General features: G+C 38.0%; 2 protein-coding genes across 2 annotated transcripts in view; both read left to right on the top strand.

The window, feature by feature from the left end:
• Positions 1-1,618: 1,618 nt before the first annotated feature.
• On the top strand, positions 1,619-10,522 carry SPATC1L (spermatogenesis and centriole associated 1 like; the record flags this gene model as incomplete). Its single annotated transcript, XM_083349747.1, has 5 exons — positions 1,619-1,814; positions 4,666-4,956; positions 6,271-6,585; positions 8,218-8,369; positions 10,196-10,522. The coding sequence occupies 5 exons, from the start codon at positions 1,619-1,621 to the stop codon at positions 10,520-10,522; spliced, it is 1,281 nt and encodes a 426-aa protein (XP_083205873.1).
• Positions 10,523-13,574: 3,052 nt separating this feature from the next.
• The window catches only part of FTCD (formimidoyltransferase cyclodeaminase), a gene marked incomplete at its 5' end in the record, with an annotated part of 28,705 nt that continues 20,859 nt past the window's right edge, over positions 13,575-21,420 (top strand). The window contains 6 exons of the mRNA XM_083348407.1: positions 13,575-13,628; positions 14,648-14,831; positions 15,901-16,029; positions 17,002-17,090; positions 19,356-19,535; positions 19,730-19,867. Coding sequence (XP_083204533.1) covers positions 13,575-13,628; positions 14,648-14,831; positions 15,901-16,029; positions 17,002-17,090; positions 19,356-19,535; positions 19,730-19,867 — 774 coding nt within the window. The remainder of the gene's footprint in view (positions 13,629-14,647; positions 14,832-15,900; positions 16,030-17,001; positions 17,091-19,355; positions 19,536-19,729; positions 19,868-21,420) is intronic.

The following is a 21,420-nucleotide window of genomic DNA, read 5'->3' as shown; positions in this document are numbered from 1 at the left end:
AAAATATTATTCTATAAGGGTAGTTTGGAGGGAGTGATCTTTATTTAATACTGAAGTTCAAACCCTGTACATTAAGAAGCTAAGGAAAAAGATGCATTAGAAAGTTTTGATTTTAGAAATGTGTTTAAAGAAAAGTTTCACATTTTAAAAAGGGTGAAAAAAAGAAAAAGAGTATTCATCCTGTAAGGTTAAAGAAACTGAAAGAATACAGTGTACCTTGTTAATAAAAATGGTGATAGTTTACAAAGATAATTAGTTGTGAATAGAAATACACACTATTTCCCTAGCAAGGAAGATAAAGAAGGAGTGGTTAAATTGATCATTTTATTCAGAGAGGAGAATATAGTCTTCACTGAAAAAACAAGAAAAACAAAATCACTGCTAAAATGTCTGTAAAGAAAGTCTATAGTAAAAAGTGTTTCAGATTTTTGGAGAAGCCATTTTCAGTGCTATTTTGAGACTATATTCTCAACAATACCTTGTGATCAGGACATCTTAGACATAATGTTCCATTCAAATTTGCAGACGACACCAAGCTGACAGGAATAGCCAATACTCCAGAAGATAGGCTTAAGATACAGAAGGATCTGGACAGACTCGAACACTGGGCACTATCTAACAAAATGAAATTCAATAGTGAATAAGGTTCTACATTTAGGCAGGAGAAATCAAATGCATAGGTATAGTATAGGTGGTACCTTGCTCAATAGTAGTAACTGTGAGAGGGATCTCGGAGTCTTAGTAGACAATCACTTCAATATGAGCCAGCAGTGTGCTGCAGCTGCCAAAAAAACCAACACAGTGCTAGGCTGCATTAACAGAGGGATAGAATCAAGATCAAGTGAAGTACTAATACCACTTTACAATGCTTTGGTAAGGCCACACCTGGAATACTGCATCCAGTTTTGGTCACCACGATGTAAAAAAGATGTCGAGACTCTAGAAAGGGTACAGAGAAGAGCAACAAAGATGATTAGGGGGCTGGAGGCTAAAACATATAGGGAACGGTTGCTGGAATTGGGTATGTGTAGTTTAATGAAGAGAAGGGTGAGGGGTGACATAATAGCAGTGTTCCAATATCTCAGGGGCTACCACAAAGAAGAGGGAGTCAAGCTATTCTCCAAAGCACCTGAAAGCAGGACAAGAAGCAACGGATGGAAACTAGTCAAGGAGAGAAGCAACCTACAACTAAGGAGAAACTTCCTGACAGTTAGAACAATTAACCAGTGGAACAACCTGCCTCCAGAAGCTGTGAATGCTCCAACACTGGAGGTTTTTAAGAAGAGACTGGACAGCCATTTGCCTGAAATGGTATAGGGTTTCCTGCCTGAGCAGGGGGTTGGACTAGATGACCTCCAAGGTCCCTTCCAACTTTATATTATATTATTATATATTATTATTATATACATACCTTATTTCATAGCAGAAAGGCCAGTCTGAAAGAAAATGCTCTAGAAGAGTATCTGGGTGTTCTCTTAAGAACATATGACATCACAATTGTGTAGAAACATTCTAAGCTTGATAATTTCCTCTGAACCTCTTGAAGCACTGAGGTGACCTGTCTAGTCAAGGCTGTCCCTAATAAGTTAATCCTTCCTCAACAGTGAGGAAGAGGAGGATGACAGAGGAAAGAGAGTGGATAAAAAGAATTCAGGAAGAAAATGCACATCTCAAAAATCAAATTAGGCTTCTCAGAGAAAACTATGAATTACGCACATTGTTGAGTCAGCAGTGTGAGAACAACAATCAGTCCCAGTTCATAGCATCTCAGATTTCTCCTTCACATCCTGATACTAGTTCATTAGTAAAAACAGGTAAGAAGCATGGCAAGTTAGCTTGTTAATAGCCATTGGTATATAAATGTTGTAAATATGTTTCGTTGTGTATCCAAATTAATATATACAATTCAGTAGGACCTTTGTGAATTCATTTATTGGAAGAAGACTCTTTGGTCAAATCTATATCTATAATAGGAACTATATTGGGCCAACTGGGAAAGTCTATAATGATTTAAACAGGAGAACAAATTATCCTGATTTGCTCATTTATGAATGTGCATACATGCAGATGCATACACATATCTTCAGGCATTTAACAGTTTTTAATTTCTATGAGCTTCTACTTGCATCCCTGCATCCTTATCAAACTATTCATTTCAGGGTAAACACCATTATGGAAAGCACAAAAATTAAAGAGAACATTGTAAGTCACAGAAATTAAGGGCACAAAATAAGGAAAAGGAAGATCTATATAGAGAAATTGCATTTACAATTCCCGTATTTTCTATACTTTTCTAACTTTGCATACCCCCCTTTCACCATACCTATAGATTGGTTCATATATATTGCCTTTTTTAGGCTTTTTATCTTTCTCTTTTTGAGAACTATCAACTACTGTACATGCAACTACAACTTTCTTGGCTTTCTTTTCCTCTCAAACCATTTATTCTTTCTTCATATTTTGTGAGTCAGACCCCATCAAAATGGTCAAAATAACTCTGAAAATCTGTTTAATACTGGTCTCTCACGTTGGTATTCAATTAACATTCATTTAACATCTTTTCATTCTTATGGTCCATGAACATAGATAGTACCCAGTTGTCTTTAGGTCAAGTGATGCTTTCACATAAAACTTTTGATAGCTTTAATGCTATCCATGCTACATGAAGCATTTTCTCTGAACAATAATATTTTCTTTCATATTCATAAAGTTGAAATATACCTTACAGTAATCTTGTCCAACCCCCTTTTCATCATAGGATATACTACAGTACAACATAACTGGCAGAAGGTCATCCAATCTCTCTCTGACGGTCTCCAGTGAGGGAGAACTTACCACTTTGTGTGACAGTCTGTTCCTGAAGTGAGATCTCACATAGTCCAGAAATTGAATTGGTCAATAAAAATATCTGGATCTCCTTTTACACATACTACTGTCGTTCACCTAATCCCATACTTCTGTCTTTCTTTTATATCCCCAGACACAGAGTTTTGAATTTCTTTCTGTTGAACTCTAAGGTGGCTCTTGATTTACAACAGTTTATTTAGTGGCTGTTAAAAGTTACAGCAGCACTGAAAAAAGTGGCTTATAATCATTTATCACACTTACGACTATTGCAGCATCTCCATGGTCACATGATTAAAATTTAGATGTTTGATGGTTAATATTTACGATGGTTGCAGTGTCCCAGGGTCATGTGATCCTCTTTTGCAACTTTCAGATAAGCAAAGTCAATGGGTAAGCCTGCTTCATTTAACAACCAGGTTACTAACAGAACAAGTGCAGCGATTCACTTATCAACTGTGGCAAGAAAGGTAATAAAATAGGGGAAAATTCATCTAACAAATGTCTCACTTAGCAACATAAAGTTTGGGCTCAATTGTGGTCATAAGTCAAGGACTACCTGTATTATTCTTTGTAATATACTGTTCAATTCAGTTTAGTTCTATTTGAATGTTCTCTCTTTCTTCCAAAGTACTAGCCTTCCCTCCCAATTTTGTATCATCTACAAAGCTGGTAACTTTTTCTTTTGTCCTTAGTTTCTGATAGAAGACCATCCCAACCCACTTGTTACTATTTTATTTTATTAAGGAATATCATAAGGCACTCTTGCCACAGGCTTTGCTATGGACCAAGTACATCACTCTGTATCAATGGCATTGTTCTCCTAATTTGCTATAACAAACCCATGCTGGCTTTCATTAATTGTAGCTTCTTATCTACGTGCTCAAAATGCATGTTGCTAGACCTTGCTGAGTATAGACTTCATCCTGACAAGCCTACAGTTTCTCAGATCCTCCTCCGTTCTTTCCTTGAAGATGAGAATACATTTACTCATGAGGAGGAATTTTTAAAAGTTACTTAGATTAGCTTATTTCTTCAGCAGCTCTGTGAAAGGTATCTTCCTGCTATTTGATTTCCCCCCCCACCCCCACATTTCTGTCTGTTCTGGAGAGCTTCAACTCTTCCCTGATGTGTTTCAGTAGACCAATTATCTCCTTAAATCTTTCCAGGCCACCCACTTGACTGCTCTTGCCAATCTCCTATCTGCTCTTCCTGTCAGTTTGCTCAGAGGGCTTAGCCAACATTTCTGTCTCCATCTCACTTTCTCTCTCTCTCCGTCTCTCTCTGTCTCCCCGTCTGTGTCTCCCTGTCTGTCTGTCTGTCTGTCTGTCTGTCTGTCTGTGTCTCTCTCTCTCACTCTCTCTCTCTCTCTCACACACACACAAACATAAACACAAACATATTTTCTTTCTATTCTATACAAAAATGTTAAAAGTCCCAGATAAAATGACAATAATAATAATTGGTTGTTGTTATGTCCTTGCTTTAATATGCTGTTCAGTAGGGATACAAAAGTCACGACAATGTTGTTCAAGAAAGCATGTTTGAACTGTGAAGATTAAATGTTTTCTTCATATTTTCTGGGTGGGTATTTTGAAGCATTTCAATCAGTATAGGTGGTAGACCTATTATCTCAGTCAATTTTCCAAGGACAGGTCCATCAATAGACACCACACTAGATGTGTTCACTGATAATGTTTTCTAAAAAGAGCATATGGTCTGATGTCAAAAAGTATTCTGCCAAATTATGTCAGTGTCTAGATATGTACATGACATACATGGTATAAATGTAACTATTTTATTGTTTGTTTTTCTTTTCAGCTCAGTCTGTCAGAAAAGATTATAATTATTCTCCCCACATCCTTTCCAAAGAGGCCAACATGTCATGTCCTAGTACCCAGACACCAATTAAATTGTTCCACACTGATCCTGTTACTGTTCAATCTAGAAATGAAGATAGGAAAGCTGCACACATCTCAAATATACCATATTCTACCATGCCTGGAAAACAGCGTGAAGAACCCACAGACATATCAATATTAAGGAAATCTTGCGCTACAGATGGTCCTTTCCCTGGTGGTGATAAGGTTCAAACATTTCCATTTAGCGTTGGTGAGAAATTATATTTGATGTCAACACTTTATGTGTATACTTTTAGGTACATGTCTGAAGAGTTAATGGGGTAGAATTTGTTGTAGAAGCATCTGAATATTTTCCATTTTCAGTCCATGAATACAAATGTATAGTGTTAAAATAGATATCATGAATGACTAAGTTCTATCTGTGGACAAATGTCAGCTACACAACTCCTTGGCTTAGTTGCTATTTTTTAGACCTTCACGATCCAATTTAGAGATGAAGTAACCTGAAATGTTAACATATTCAAATTATGGTTACACCATACAGCTGTGTAAGAGACTTAACATATTAGCTGTGATTTTCAGTTCCTTATCTAAAGCTCCTAGAGGTGGAACTAACCCTTACAGCAGATTAACACATCAAATTGCTGTTTTGATCAAGATATCTATAAAACATCAACATTCTGCCAGTCACTATGTATTTAGTTAGGAGCTTTGCCTCTATAAATATTATTTTAAACTTGCTTATACAGTTTATATAAAGCTACATCTACAATGTTCTTTCCTTCCATTTAGAAATAGCTTTTTGATGGTCTTCTCTGTAATTTTTAAGTAATGTTGGCCATTTAATTTCTTATTAATGGGCTATCAATTTTAGTAAACAAATATGTTAAAAGCAATGTCCTGATGTTTTAGGAACTTCACTATTTGCATCCTTTATTGTGAAAATTATCCATTCATTCATACTCTCAACTTTTTTTAAAATCATGTTAATATTGCACAAGAAATTGGAATGCCTCACCTCTGAAATCTTTTGTCATAACTTTGCAAGATTTAAGCAATCAACACTCCAAATATTTTTAAGGATCCCAATGAAAATGAAAGAACCTGTTCTTTATTGTTACATGAAAAAACACAGGAATCTATTTCATTTTAGACTTCATGTAAAGATGAAGAGGAAACCACAGCATGGTGATTTCTCCATTAGATTGATTGATTATGTGCCATCAAGTCACTTTCAACTCCTAGCAACCACATAGATAGATTTTCTCCATGAGGTTTTTCTCCATGATATCACTTCCATTAGACTGGGAGGTCTCTAATAGAAAAAATGTGAGCTTTGTAGTACATGAAACTACACACTGCACTAACAACACTCTCAACAAGGTGAGCCATTTTTCTCCCCCCCCCCCGTTATTTATGGCCTAGCTGTTCACAGAACATATGGAGAAGAGTGAGAGGAAAATATTTATTTGGGGTGAATGTGCCCAGTCAAAGGAATTTCTATAATCCACTTGCTGTTTGAGTACCCTTAGCGTAACCTGATGCTAAATCTGCTTAACTGCAGCTCATTACAAAACAGGAGGACTCCTGAATCCAAAAGAGAAGCTCAGTTCCTCAACAATGTGGCCAGAAGAATCACCTTCCTCAAAGACACATAAAGAGGATGCCCAAGCACAGATTGCATTTTCTAATGATGTAAACATCCCCAAAGGACGGAGTCCTGAGAGGCAGCCCTATTGCTTAATAGGTAATACTCCGGACAGCAGCACAGAGAAAACCCCGCTTGAATCACAAGAGATGCCTCGGAAGAAGAGAGTCTGGTTCTCAGATTCACCTGCTACAGACAAATTAAGGAAGTTCCATACGTTCTACCTGAATGGTAATACTGAGACTTTGTGGCTGTTTCATGTTGCAGATGTTGTGAAGTGAAACCCCCACCAAAATATTTTTAGAGTTTTCACATCTCTGTGTGCTATGTTTGTGTTTGTATGAACAGAACAAGAAATTTGAGAATTTAAACATGTGTAATATTTTTATTGCTCATTAGAAATATTTATTTGTTAAATGAATCTATACAGTAAAACTACTGAACTACCCAAATGAACTCTGGATGGTGAACAAAATAAGAACACATACAGAAAACAACCATTTAAAATGATAAACTACACTGAGGCCCCAATAAAAACTTGCATTCATTCATCAACCATCCCATGCCAGATATATAATTATTTTTGTTGTTTTTAAAATGCATTATATATAATTTAGTTATACATAAAATGCTGCATCCAGAAATAAATAGCACTTTAACTCATATTGTCAATACAATATAAAATTATCCCTCCTACTTTTAATATATTGCAATTACTACATAGCCTTCAAGGACATTTCATTTCCCTAAAACACAAACAAAATGTTAAAAAGGATTTAGCAAACTGGACTACTCTGTAGAGCTGTTGTGCAATATTTTTCACCCTGGTCTTTTAATGGGTATATCAGCATTGGATTATCATGCAGAGCTACTCTAACACACAGTCTCTCAGACCATCCTATATTTGACATTATTTATTCATTTATTTAGAGTATGGTATATCACACATGGACTAGCAATTTTTAAAAATGTTACTTCTCTTTTCCTCCCCAGGACTCAAAGTTTTTAGTCTGCTTTGCTTATGTAATAACTTTTGCGTATTTTTGTCATCTGTTACTCACGGTAGATGGTGGCCTGAGTGTGCTGGAATTTTTTATGTTATAATTATTATATTGGTGGGATATGCAGTGACTATCAGTTTAAAGTTATGATACAGCAGTTTGAAAAACTGTTCTGTTTTCATTCCAATGGTTAGAGACTTCTTAATTCAATTTAGGAACTGAATTTGCTTTTTCTATTTTATTTTTTGTTTATTTTTTAAATCCTGGGATGTTTAAAAAACAGAATTAGCTTATGTTTGCAGACATTCATTATAACTTTTATTGGGAATCATTATTCAACATTGCAAATAAATGCAGGATTTTAATGTGCAATTAACAGTTTTAATTTCCAAATGGTCCCTAAAATCTGCCAGTTAATGTCTCTGTCTCGCCTCTTCCCATTCTAGGATTTACCATTAAAAGTCAAATAAATAGTTAACTAAATGTAAACAGATGGTAAACTTACCACTTTTTTTCTGCAGCTCTAAGAAATGCTGAATTTCTTGCAAATTCCTGATAGTCCAAAGTTTTATTTGGGTCATATCATGATTTTCCCCTTCTGGGGGAATGCTATTATGGAAAAGAAGTGGCTTTTTTTTCTGCTATCAGTTATATTTTATACCTAACAAGCAAGATCTGACCATTGATATTTCTCTGTGCTCAGGATTTGTGGGTTAAATGATTTCCACTCTCACCCTCCTTCGGTATTAACATGTGATGATGAGTTAAAGTATTTTTTTAATAATTCCTTACAGACAGCCTATTTCATAGAAGTGTTTTTGATCCTAGCTAAGATCAAGTCTATCTCTGTTTTTTCATCTAGATATAGAAATTGCTCAAAACAACAAGAAAAATGGGCGCATCGTGGGAGAGATTGCTTTCCAGTTAGACAGGCGTATCCTTGCACATGTGTTCCCTGGAATCACAAGGCTCTATGGATTCACAGTATCTAATATCCCTGAGAAAATAAAGCAAGTAAGTGATTCTATCCCAACACTTAAGAGTTTTTGTCAAGATTAAAGACCTTAATAAAACTTAGAAGTCCAGCTTTTGTGCCATCTGCAGCATTATTGGGCAGAAAAAGGCAGCCTCTTAAGGTGTCAAAGAAGAAAAAATTGGTCATAATAATAGTATTCCCTAAGAGATCTCAGTTTAAAAGGTCAAACAAAGCACATTTTTTCACACCAGGTGACAATTTCTTGCCAATAGAATTAGTTCTTTAAGTAAAGAGAACATAGTTCTATCTTCTATTTTGATGAGTTCCCCTTCTATTTCCTAATCTAAGTCATTTGTGAAGATATTGAAGAGTACTGGGTCTAAAGAGGAAAGCCTTGTGGTACCCAACTGCTTACTTCTCTCTATGTAGATGTAATACCATTAAGGACTACACATTGAGTACAGATTGGATGAGACCTGGCTTAAAAACAATAACTGTGAGAGTGACCTTGGAATCCTAATGGACGATCACTTGACTATGAGCCAGCACTGTGCAGCAGCAATCAAAAAAGCTAATACAATCCTGGGTTGTATAAACAGAGACATAGAATCAAGATCACGCGAAGTATTAGTACCGCTTTATAAAACACTAGTAAGACCACACCTGGAATACTGCAGCAAATTTTGGTCACCATATCACAAAAAAGATGTTGAGAGTTTGGAAAAAATTCAGAGAAGAGCAACTAAGATGATCAAAGGCTTGGAGACTAAAACATACGAAGAACGGCTGCGGGACTTGGGTTTGGCTAGTCTAAAGAAAAGAAGAAATAGGGGAGACATGATAGCAGTGTTCCAGTATCCGAGGGACTGCCACAAGGCAGAGGGGGGCAGGTTGTTCACCAAAGCACCAGAGGAAAGGATGAGAAATAATGGTTGGAAACTGATCAAAGAGAGAAGCAACCTGGAATTAAGGAGAAACTTCCTGACAGTGAGGACAATTAACCAGTGGAACAGCTTACCCCCAGAAATTGTGGGCGCTTCATCACGGGAGATTTTTAAGAAGAGACTAGACATTCACCTGTCTGAGATGGTATAGGTTCTCCTGCTTGAGCGGGGGGCTGGACAAGAAGACCTCCAAGTTCCCTTCCAGATTCTATTCTATTCCATTCCATTCCATTCCATTCCATTCCATTCCATTCCATTCCATTCCATTCCATTCCATTCCATTCTATTCCATTCTATTCTATTCTATTCTATTCTATTCTATTCTATTCTATTCTATTCTATTCTATTCCATTCCATTCCATTCCATTCCATTCCATTCCATTCCACTCCACTCCACTCCACTCCACTCCACTACACTCCATTCTATTCTATTCTATTTTTTCCCAAGGTCCATTGTATTTTTATGAATGCAAATTCATTTATATACAAATTATAAATAACAGAAATGATATTGTAGTGTTGTAGTGATAGAGAATTCTGAGTGTGTGTGTGTGCTTGTGTGTATGTGTGTGTTGTGTGCAGGGATTTAGACAGAACAATATCTTTTTTGCATTTATAAGAACTTTTCCAGGACTATCAAAACTGAAGGTTTCAATCAGGCATGCACGAGGAAACTTACACCAACAGTACAAACACCCACAGAATTGCAAAGCTTCAGAGGTTGTATCAGAAGATTTTCCAACTTAAATGGAAAATATTACAGAAATAGTTCTATAAGATCCACTTCACTTTTTTTAAAAAAAACACCTGTATAATTATCTATTTTTTTCTTTTCTGCTCCTGTTAGTATTATATAAAATTCAGGCTGATTTACATTTCCATAAAATATTAATCATAGGTTTATATTTGACAATCCTTAGGTTTCCACAAGATCTTTAGATGGCTCTCTAGATGAGAAAAAGTATCGCGCTATAACCCAGCGTTATCATAACCTGATTACCCACTTGGAGAAAATGGGCTACCGCACAGATGTCCACCCAGTGTTTAGTGAATTTCTCATCAACACCTATGGCATCCTGAAGCAAAGGCCTGACCTCAGCTCTAACCCCATAAATGACAATCCTAATGATCTCAGGAAGATGGTGATAGACATTGTCCCAGCTAAATTTCTTGGTGATACCTTGCTGCTCTTGAACTGTTTGTGTGAACTTTCCAAAGAAGACAACAAGGCCCTTTTTGCCTGGTAGTGCCTCCTGCAACGTCCCCATTTTTAATAGAAAGAGCACTTAAGCAGAGCATATACGTAATAAAGAATGCTGCTAAAAGAGGGTGTGGGATAATACGTGTATCATTTTTTAAATTAAGCTGTTGCTGTCCAAATCACTGCTTCATGTTGTATGTAATTTGGTTTTGGTAAAGTTTATATTTCATGATATTTTTTAAAAAACTGGTGCTGTATTGATATGTTTCATTGGTGACTGCTATGTTAGGTATATTTTAATGGGAATATCAATAAAATAAAATAGAAGTGGTTATTTGTTGCAACAGTTCACAAATTCCCAATTAATTCCTGTATTATTTCTATGTGAGAAAGAAAGTGACTATCTGACTATAATTTTATTTTGCTTCTTCCACAAAGGTACACCTACTGGTATGACATGACTTACTTTAAAATTTGAATGCTCTTCAAAAAAAAACCCCATCTCTTTCTCACACCTACAAGAAACCTGGGACATTTTCTTCAGTGGAAATAACCTATATATATAGCTTCCTTTGGATTGATACAGCACAGCATGTATATCACCAGTTACCTGCATTGGTGTTACAAAATATTTTCAGTACTTCCAAAATCTTGGATTCTGGAATCCTGTCATTTAGTATGATGAATGTGCATTCAAACGTTTTCCAATGTATTCAAATGTTTGAAAGTGTAATGGAGTTTCCTAATTAGTTTTAGGATGACAAAGGGAGAAATTAACTTTTACCATAGGCTTAGTTCTAATGAGAAGTCTATGCATTTTTTCACAATGAACACAAGTGCAATTTCAAATGCTATTGCAAAGGTTCATTTAGTGGAATGGTTGAAGATTATGAAAATTCTGCTTCGTGCCTGTAATTGATGATTAGGCCCCTGTTGAGGCTGTATGCCACCAATGGACCAAGGAATATATGGTTTCCCAGATGCTATTCAACTAGATTGGCCCACCACCCTGGCCAGCATGGCAAATGATAGGCAATGGTGGAAGCTGTAGTACAACTCCTGAAAAAGCCAAGTTTTCCCAGCCTAGACCTTTATCAAATTTTATTTTCAAAAATGCTAGACAGTTCTTAGTCTTGTTTTTCTTCTTTCTTCAAAGAGTTCTCCTCTACTTTTGCATATTGTTTATGTACTATTTATCAATTTAGTGAAGTATAAATTCTGCCCAATTTTGGAAAGGTTGAATTATTGTTGAGTTCAGTAAACTGTTTCCAGTCAAATGACATTGGAATGTTATAACATTTTTTTGTCCTTCACAGGGTTGGTTTGGTAAGGGAGACCCAGGTTTAAGACTATCCTTAGCTACAGAAACCCATGGGGTAACTACTTTTGGCCATTCATTCTCCCTCAGCTCAGTTTACTTCACAGGGTTATTTTGGAAAGAGTGCTATGATCACCACATTGAGATTTAATAAGAAAGTGAGTTGAGGGTGTTCTGAAGAGCAAAATCTTACTTTGGCAAAAATGAGTGCGGTCAAGGGACTAGGCAAAGCTTAGCTCTGAGCAAGCTACATATCCTTCCAGGCAGAGAACAAGCGTCTGTCAGAAGACACAGGCATTTGCAGGGAGCAAGTGAGAAAATATATGTTGCGATATGTAAATTCTGTCCCTTGCTTCTTTTTGTGTAATATCATGATACAAAGGGGTAGAGCTTTTTCCCCTACTGATATCACAATTCATATTTTGACATTTTGGCATCATAGTGGTAATGAATCGAGGCCTGTGAAAAGGAGACAGGAAACATCCTGTGATTAGCAATCTCACAAAGAACAGGCAGAGAGGAGGATAAAGATCAAGATCTGTGACCTGATTTCATATGATGCATATATTTCTAAAGCAGGTTGCTAATAATTCTACTGTTACTTGTTTGTTACTTTTTTGACTTGTTTTTTTCTCTTGTTTTTTATTTATGAGATATTATGTGCATTTTGAACCTTGTGGTCAGAAAATTGTGAGGTGGCTCAGTGGGTTAGGACGCTGAGCTTGTCGATCAGAAGGTCGGCAGTTTGGAGGGTCGAATCCCGAGTGCCACGTAACAGTGAGTGCCTGTTACTTGTCCCAGCTTCTGCCTACCTAGCAGTTCGAAAGCACATAAAAAATGCAAGTAGAAAAATAGGGACCACTACGGTGGGAAGGTAACAGCATTCTGTGTGCCTTTGGCGTTTAGTCATGCCAGCCACATGACCAAGGAGACGTCCTCGGAGAAGCGCTGGCTCTTCGGCTTTGAAATGGAGATGAACACCGGCCCCTAGAGTTGGAAACCACTAGCACGCATGTGCGGGGGAACCTTTACCTTTACCTTTACCTTTAAAGAGTCAATGCAACTATAGTCACATAGTAAAAACACAGGAAGATTCTAAATGGATGGATGACAACATTTTTTAAAAATGTGTTGCCATAGGCAGGGCTTTTTTTCTCATAGAACGCTTAGAACGGAGTTCTGGCACCTTTTTTTGGATGGAACCTTGTAAGGTAGGCAAGGTGGGTTGTATGACATGTGTGAGTTCCGGCACCTTTTTCTTTTACAAAAAAAGCACTGGCCATAGGTATCCTGAGATAGGCTGATTTAAACAAGGCCTAATTGGATAATACTATAGTGCAGTGCCTCTGAACTTTCCTGTTAATCAGTGCATGAAAGGAAGATCTTTCTATTCGTAACTTTGATGTGGATAAAGCTCCTTTTGTCAATCAGAAAAATTAAGAATTCTATTTATTTCCATTCAATTTTTTACAGAGCAGCATGAATTCATTATTTTCAGCAACACTCTGCTTTTAAATGCAGCTGCAGCTGCTGAAGCCCAACATTGATGAAGTTAAGTTTTAAAAAAGAAAGGTCAGTCCAAAGTGCCAGTAAAATTCTTTGTAGCTGGTGTGCCTTGGTTAATGAGAAACAATGAGGATTGAGAAATCCCGTTAGATACAAGCCATAAAGACTCAGATTCTACTTTACTTTCACTTTAAAACAAAACAGCAGAAGGAGAAATACAGTACATCCAGGATTCTCATAAGCCTAATACAAGGACAAGCTTCCAACTAGAATAATGTCAAAATTAGTGGAATGTGTTCCCAATTTTTCTGAAGGAAACAATAAAAAGGTAGGTTCTACATTATTTTCTTTCTAAGGAGACCTGTTGTGTTGCTATGTAAAGTACTAGACAATTTTGAAATCCATTTTTTCTAAATGAGTTTTACAGTCCTGAACTGTTTGAATAAACTATAAAGAGTAAGAAAGATGATCTTGACAGAGTTATACAGGAATGAAGGCAAAATAGAGTGAAGCATTTTTAACATCCAAAACAACCATATAACATTTGAAAGTGACTCAACAGACACCTTCCTAATTCAATGAACTCTAAGAAGGAAGATGTGACACTTACAAGATTTACATACATAAATTACATACAAGATTTTATTACTATCACAATAAAATGTAGTTCTGATTTTTCTGTGGAATTGATTTCCTGGTCTGGTTCATATAGTGGAGCTGACCTATTAATTCTATGCTATCAGATAAATTTGGAAATGTTTCACAATTCACTGAAAATAAGCCTTCTACATCTATGGATGTTGATATCTTTGCAACAAGATTTTAAATTAGCATGTGTTAATAAGTTGCATATACTATCAGTGAAGGCTAACTGCTGTCAATTACCAAGAAAGCAGATTCTGGGAGGTGTGATGCATCATCTCCCTACAAAGTCACTATGGAAAAGACCATGAGGTGAGGTTAAACTTTTTAAGTTTTATGCGGCATAAGCATTAATATGTTTTTCACTTAAAAATCAAAAACCAGCCTTCACTTTAAAATAATCCATGGGAGAGATAGGTTTTGTTGGTACCAAATTAGGTGATCAGTCCTACACACAAGAAACATTTTCATTTACTAGATTATTAGAGTTTCTCAGTTTAATTAATTAACTTTTGAACTGAGTTCTAATCAGTGGATTCTACTGTAACTCATAGGGGAAGGTTAATTCCTAAGTTCTTCAGGGTAAAATGAATTAGACTAATTGTAAGAGCATGGAAATCTAGTTCTCAATTAAGGCAAGTGATTGGAGTTGAGTGATGTATATTAAGTGCTTTCTTTCCAAACTCAGTCTCTTCTCTGCTACAGGTGATAGATGAGATTGGCAAGGCCATCTCTCAAACAAAGGGTTGCCTTCTCTTGGATGTTGATGCAGGCCCTTCCACTAATCGGACAGTTTACACCTTTGTCGGAAGTCCAGAAGATGTTGTTGTAGGTGCACTAAATGCAGCTAAAATTGCTTTTCAGCTCATTGACATGGCAAAGCATAAAGGTAATAAGAGAGGAGGAGACAAATTGTGAGAATCAATGTATGAGCAAAAAGCTCTAGGACACTGGGCTGCAGCATGGTGTTTTGTGTTGCAACAACTCTGATCATATCTCTAGATGGTTCAGTATGAAAGTTCTCTGGGTCCTGACCTTTTAGATAATGCCACACAGGGGACCAGTGATTGGACTTTTGGAACTCAATTTCAAATCACTTCTCAGACAGGAATCTTGAATGGCCTTGATGAATCTCATGAAAATATTGTAAAATAAACTGCAATATTATACAGATTGCTGCTTGGAGGCTTTGTAATAAGATAAATATAAGATTACCCAGCAAACAATTCCATCCTCCTTATACAATGTGTGTCTATATTTTTGAGAAGATTGGAATGTGCCACAAATATTGACCAAAAGATGGATTGACAGGCGTAAAAGGCATGTGGATTTGTGTGATTAGACATTGAGACTGACCACCTCTGCTTGGCATACGAATGTGATAGACACGAATGCAGAAATGTAGAAATTTGTATCCTCCAAATTGGCCAAAAGTCTTGCATCCAAAGAGGGCTCTATCAACAATATTCAGAAGAAAGATATCCATGCTTTGCTTCTTTCAATAAGAAGGCAGGGCCCCAAATTTGTGACATGCCACATGTCACCTAGAACTAATGTTTCTGAAAGCAAATACACAAAGATTAATCAGTTACTTTTCCCAGACCTGACAGTGATCCTTAATGTTAACGTAGTCCTTTATCATATTTCAGTGGTCCCCCAACTCCTGAGCAAGACTGGTCTTCGGCCTGTTATGAACTAGGCCGCACAAGTGGCAGGCAAGCGAGTAAAGCTTCATCTGTGCGTGTGCGGGATCTAAATTGCATGCAAAACCACACATACCCCAGTCCATGGAAAAATTCTCCTCCACAAAATCAGTCTCGGGTTCCAGAAAGATTGGGGACCTTTATTCAATATCTCCCAACAAATGAAAACAAAACATACTGTGTATTTTATCTGTTTTATTCATGATCTCCTTTCTGATTTTGTTACACATTTTAATGCTTTACTTTTGTATACAGGTGAGCATCCCCGAATGGGAGCTCTGGATGTTTGCCCATTCATTCCAGTGAGGAACGTTACCATGGAAGAGTGTATTTATTCTGCTAATCTCTTTGGAAGATGCTTAGCAGATGAATTGCATGTACCTGGTGAGTTTGTCATGGAGAAACAAGCTGGGTCAGGAAGACTGCAATGACTAATCAATTTCAGTTTAAAATTCTGATTGACCATTCACAGAAAGAAGCTTTTGTTCTAGTCCCAAAGAAGGTCTGTGATCTTCTTGCTCAATGACAACATGCCTATCAAATTTGGGTAAAGCTCTTGATAGACTTGTTGAGGAAGTTTTTTACTCTGCTGTGATGAAGTTCTGAACAGACTATCAAAGCTTATTTCCTTTCCCTATATGAGCAATAATTAAGGCTCAGTTTTATTCTGAAGCTGCCAGTATTCAAATGCTGGAGAACACTAAGTGTGAAGCCAAGAAATGGCGTTCTCCTACTGCATCCATAATATGCAAGCACTAGGACGGGTAGGCAACCTCGGCTCTTTTATGACTCATGGACTTCAACTCCCAGAATTCCTGATCAGATATGCTGATTCAGGAATTCTGGGAGTTGAAGTCCATGAGTCATAAAAGAGCCGAGGTTGCCTACCCTTGCACTAGGACTAGGCAATCAGCCAAAGGACATTCCAATTAAGGCTTTCCCACCGCATTTCAGTCAACCAATTCTGTTTCAGTGAAGCAATCCTGTTTTCCCATAGGTAAAATTATTTCAATTTTCAGTCTCTAAATCTTCTCCAAGCAAAGGCTAGGAGATGGAACCCTGACTTTTATTTTTAGCTTTGCTCTACCTCTAAATTATGATATAGGGTTGTGGATAGAAGTCCAGGGAAAGCAAATGGTGGGTATTAATATGATAAAAGGGCTCCTGAGAAAAAGGAGGACCTTCAACATCTCAATGGGACCATCAAAGCCTAAAGCTAACAATAATTATGCAGCACAGGATCGTGGACCTACTAGGCATCCTATACATTCTTTTGATGTACCATTAATTTCTTGCAAGCAGGGCTCTTTAGATTTCAAGACAGCAATTCTCAGTGAATCTTGCCTTCATTTGCAGTGTACCTATATGGTGAGGCAACTATGAAGGAGAACAGAAGATCTTTGCCTGCTATCCGAGCAGGGGAATACGAAGCCCTGCCTGAGAAAGTAAGATAACGATAGTATTTGTCATATTGTCTTGAGAACAAGGATCTTTGCTCAGGGCTTAGATTTCTTAGTCAGATGTTTTCAAACAGGAAGCTCAGATTTGGTTTGAGTGGCTAGCAGCTAGCCTAAGAAAGAATGAAACTGTCACAGTTACATCATCAGCTCTTGACTATTTTATCAGTAACTAAGCACTGGCAGTTCCTTTTAGGTGATTGAAAGAAGAAAGCCTTTTTTTCCTTAAACATAAATCTTTCCTTTTTTACGGATTTTATTCTCATGTATATGTATTATAGGGACGCAGTGGCTCAGTGGGTTAGGACGCTGAGCTTGTCGATCAGAAGGTCGGCAGTTTGGCGGGTTGAATCCCGAGAGCCGGGGAACAGAGTGAGCGCCTGTTACTCGTCCCAGCTTCTGCCTACCTAGCAGTTCGAAAGCACATAAAAAGTGCAAGTAGAAAAATAGGGACCACTACGGTGGGAAGGTAACAGCGTTCCGTGCGCCTTTGGCGTCTAGTCATGCCGACCACATGACCACAGAGATGTCCTTGGACAAGCGCTGGCTCTTCGGCTTTGAAACGGAGATGAGCACCGGCCCCTAGAGTTGGAAACCACTAGCACGCATGTGCGGGGAAACCTTTACCTTTACCTTTATATGTATTATGTGTTTTTCTCTATGTGTAGTCTATATAGTAAGTTATATTTGATTTTAATTATTACTTTTTCAATAATAGTTGTAGCAGTAATAATAATATATTCACTGGTAACACAAATTTGAATCCACTGAAAATAGATAAAAAACATGCAAAACTATGAATATATATTTTTAGATTACAATTTAAATTTATTTTGTTGTAGTTCTGTTGTGGTCTAATAAAATAAGTTACTCCTATAACCAAACTTCATTCTTGTATTTTCCTTTGCTGATCAATGTTGTTGTTAGCTGCGAAGTCGTGTCCGACCCATCGCGACCCTATGGACAACGTTCCTCCAGGCCTTCCTGTCCTCTACCATCTTCTGGAGTCCATTTAAGCTCACGCCTACTGCTTCAGTGACTCCATCCAGCCACCTCATTCTCTGTTGTCCCTTTCTTCTATTGCCCTCAATCTTTCCCAGCATTAGGCTCTTCTCCAGTGAGTCCTTCCTTCTCATTAGGTGGCCAAAGTATTTGAGTTTTAACTTCAGGATCTGGCCTTCTAAAGAGCAGTCAGGGTTGATCTCCTCTAGGACTGACCGGCTTGATCGCCTTGCAGTCCAAGGGACTCGCAGGAGTCTTCTCCAGCACCATAGTTCAAAGGCCTCAATTCTTTGGTGCTCAGCCTTTCTTATGGTCCAGCTTTCACTGCCATACATTGCAACTGGGAAGACCATAAGCTTGATCATACGCACTTTTGTTGACAGGGTGATGTCTCTGTTTTTTAGTGTGCTGTCTAGATTTGCCACGTTTAGCTAATTTTCATTGCTTTGCACTGCCATAAGATATTTATTTTATCTTTTGTTTGCAAAATTAATCTATGTTCCACACCCAACTTCTTTTAAATAGTATACAAGATTCATAGATAACAAGTAGATGCCATCAGTTGAATAGTGTACAACATGTCATTACAGAGTAAGTAGAAAATTTGCTTTAGTTTGATGTCTTCACACCAATACTGATCATGTATGAAGTCTTGACATATTTTAAAAGAGAAATATATCAATATCTCCAAACACCTGTGTAATTATTTGAGTGCTTCAGCCTATAAAGTAACTCCAGATTTTAAAGAATTATAGGAAATATCAGTTGTGTGTTCTTCATCTCTGAATCCATCTGAAATGCAGAATCATGATAACAATTATTCCAAATGGTTTAATAAATGACAGAGTTTGAGAATCAAGATGATTTCCTCCTCACTGTCCATGCCAAGTTCAACAGACTAGGGAGAATATACTGAAATCTTTTTAGTATATTTCTCATGGAGAATGGAGGCATAGCAACCCTAGAACACATTCAGTCTAGGACAGGGGTGTCAAACTGTGAAGGCCACCCCCACCCAAGCTCCAGCAATGCGAAAAAAGTCATGATATGTCATGGCACATCACGTGATGCGGCGAGTTTGTCACCTGTGGTCTAGGACACTAATATCCAAGACTTGATACAATATATATTTATCATCCTATAGAGGAGTTTCCATAGCATGTTATTGCACAACAAATTATAAAATTTGACAAAGAGCATGTTCATATTATGAAAGTAAAAGCACTCTTTACTTTCTCTCTTTCCCTCAAGCTAAAAAAGACAGAATGGACTCCTGATTTTGGTCCTGCAACCTTTGTTCCAAGATGGGGAGCCACGGTAACAGGAGCACGAAAATTCCTCATTGCATACAACATTAATTTGCTGTGCACAAAGGAACTGGCACACCGGATAGCACTTAACATACGGGAGCAGGGACGTAGTAAGAGCCAGGTATTCCAGGGAAGGGTGGCTTATGGAACTTCCTATTCTGCACTCCATTAAGGTCTCCAAAACAAGGCTAGGCAGACATCAGATTTATGGGCCCTGCTTTTTTTTTTAAAAAAAAAAAGATGAACAAATTAGAATCTAGTACAAAAGGCAGAACTTGTTTACTTTTCAGAGTCTTCTCTGTTTCTCACTTACAGCCTGGGCGGTTGAAACAAGTGCAAGGCATGGGATGGTATTTGGATGAGAAAAACATTGCTCAAGTCTCTACAAATCTGTTGGATTTTGAAACCACTCCTCTTCATGTGGTCTATGAAGAAGTTTGCAAGGATGCCAAGGTGAGTGGCACAAAGATGATCAATTGAATGAACCTGAGATTGGGCTGATGTGGAGCAAAATGCACTGGGCTTGGGAAGTCCTGTCTGAAATTCTCCCTGGAGCCCTTTAATAATTTCTACATACTGTAACTGTAATCCAGAGCAGGAAACCAAAATCATGGATTGTAATATTACTTTTATGTTCTGAACCAGCCCTCTTCTGGCCTTGTAAAGGCAAACCCCTATTTAGGAAGAAGAGACTGGAGAGCTTCCAAGGCTAAAAGGCATCTGCCAAGATTTAATTACGCAGTTAACAAAAACACAAGAGCTTGTCTTCTCAAGCGGAAAAGTTGCTTTCAGCAACCAGCCCCTCCCCAAACACTCCTTTTATAGAGAGCTCAGGGCGTGGTCTCCCTGTGCCTCCTCCCGAGGAGTCCCATAGCCTTTCTTTGTTTGTTCCTGCTCGACTGCCTCCTGCGTCGGGCGTCCTTGAACAGGGCCAGCTGTGGGTCATCATCCTCCGCACTCTCGGGCTCACGCAGCTGAGAAGAGGTCCCCGGCTGAGGACTCTGCAAAGCCTCCAAACCATCATCAGCCGGTTCATCTCCCTCCTCCCCCTCATCTGAGTCCTCCGATACATCGGACCCGGCTGTCGGACCCACAGGCTGGCCCTGAGTCACAACAACTTTTATTGTGAGGTTATAACAACAGAATTTGGCTAGTTTGAAATCACTTATCCCCCTCCCCCAAATAACTTTATTTAAGGGACATTCAAAATTACAACAGACATCCAAAATTACATACAACCCTGCTGCAAAGTTAGGATGGCTGCAACACCCCTGTGGTTATTTGCCCTTAAAACTGACCATAGAGATGGTCTACTAGGACTCGGAGATCCCTCTCACAGTTATTACTATTGAGCAAGGTACCACCTATACTATACCTGTGCATTTGATTTTTCCTGCCTAAATGTAGAACCTTACTTTTTTTCCACCACTGAATTTCATTTTGTTAGATAGTGCCCAGTGTTCGAGTCTGTCCAGATCCTTCTGTATCTTAAGCCTATCTTCTGGAGTATTGGCTATTCCTGCCAGCTTGGTGTCATCTGCAAATTTGATGAGTTCCCCATCTATCCCCTCATCCAAATCGTTAATGAAGATATTGAAGAGCACTGGGCCCAGAACAGAGCCCTGGGGCACCCCACTACACACTTCCTTCCATGTAGATGCAGTTCCATTGAGGACCACACGCTGAGTACGGCCTGTCAGCCAGCTACGAATCCATCTGGTGGTGATGCTATCTAACCCACATTTTTCTATTTTATCAAGTAGTAGGTTGTGATCTACTTTATCAAATGCCTTACTGAAGTCCAAGTAAATTATATCTACAGCATTCCTCTGGTCCACTAATTTTGTCACTTGGTCAAAGAATGTAATAAGATTTGTCTGGCATGATCTGTTCTTGACAAACCCATGTTGACTTTTAGTGATGACTTTGTTTGCATCAAGGTGTTCGCTGATTTGTTGTTTGATTATCTTTTCCAGAATCTTCCCAGGTATTGAGGTCAGGCTGAT

This window comes from Vipera ursinii (assembly GCF_947247035.1).
Source record: "Vipera ursinii genome assembly, chromosome: 1".
Classification (NCBI taxonomy): domain Eukaryota; kingdom Metazoa; phylum Chordata; class Lepidosauria; order Squamata; family Viperidae; genus Vipera; species Vipera ursinii.
This window is presented reverse-complemented; position numbering and strand designations above follow the sequence as displayed.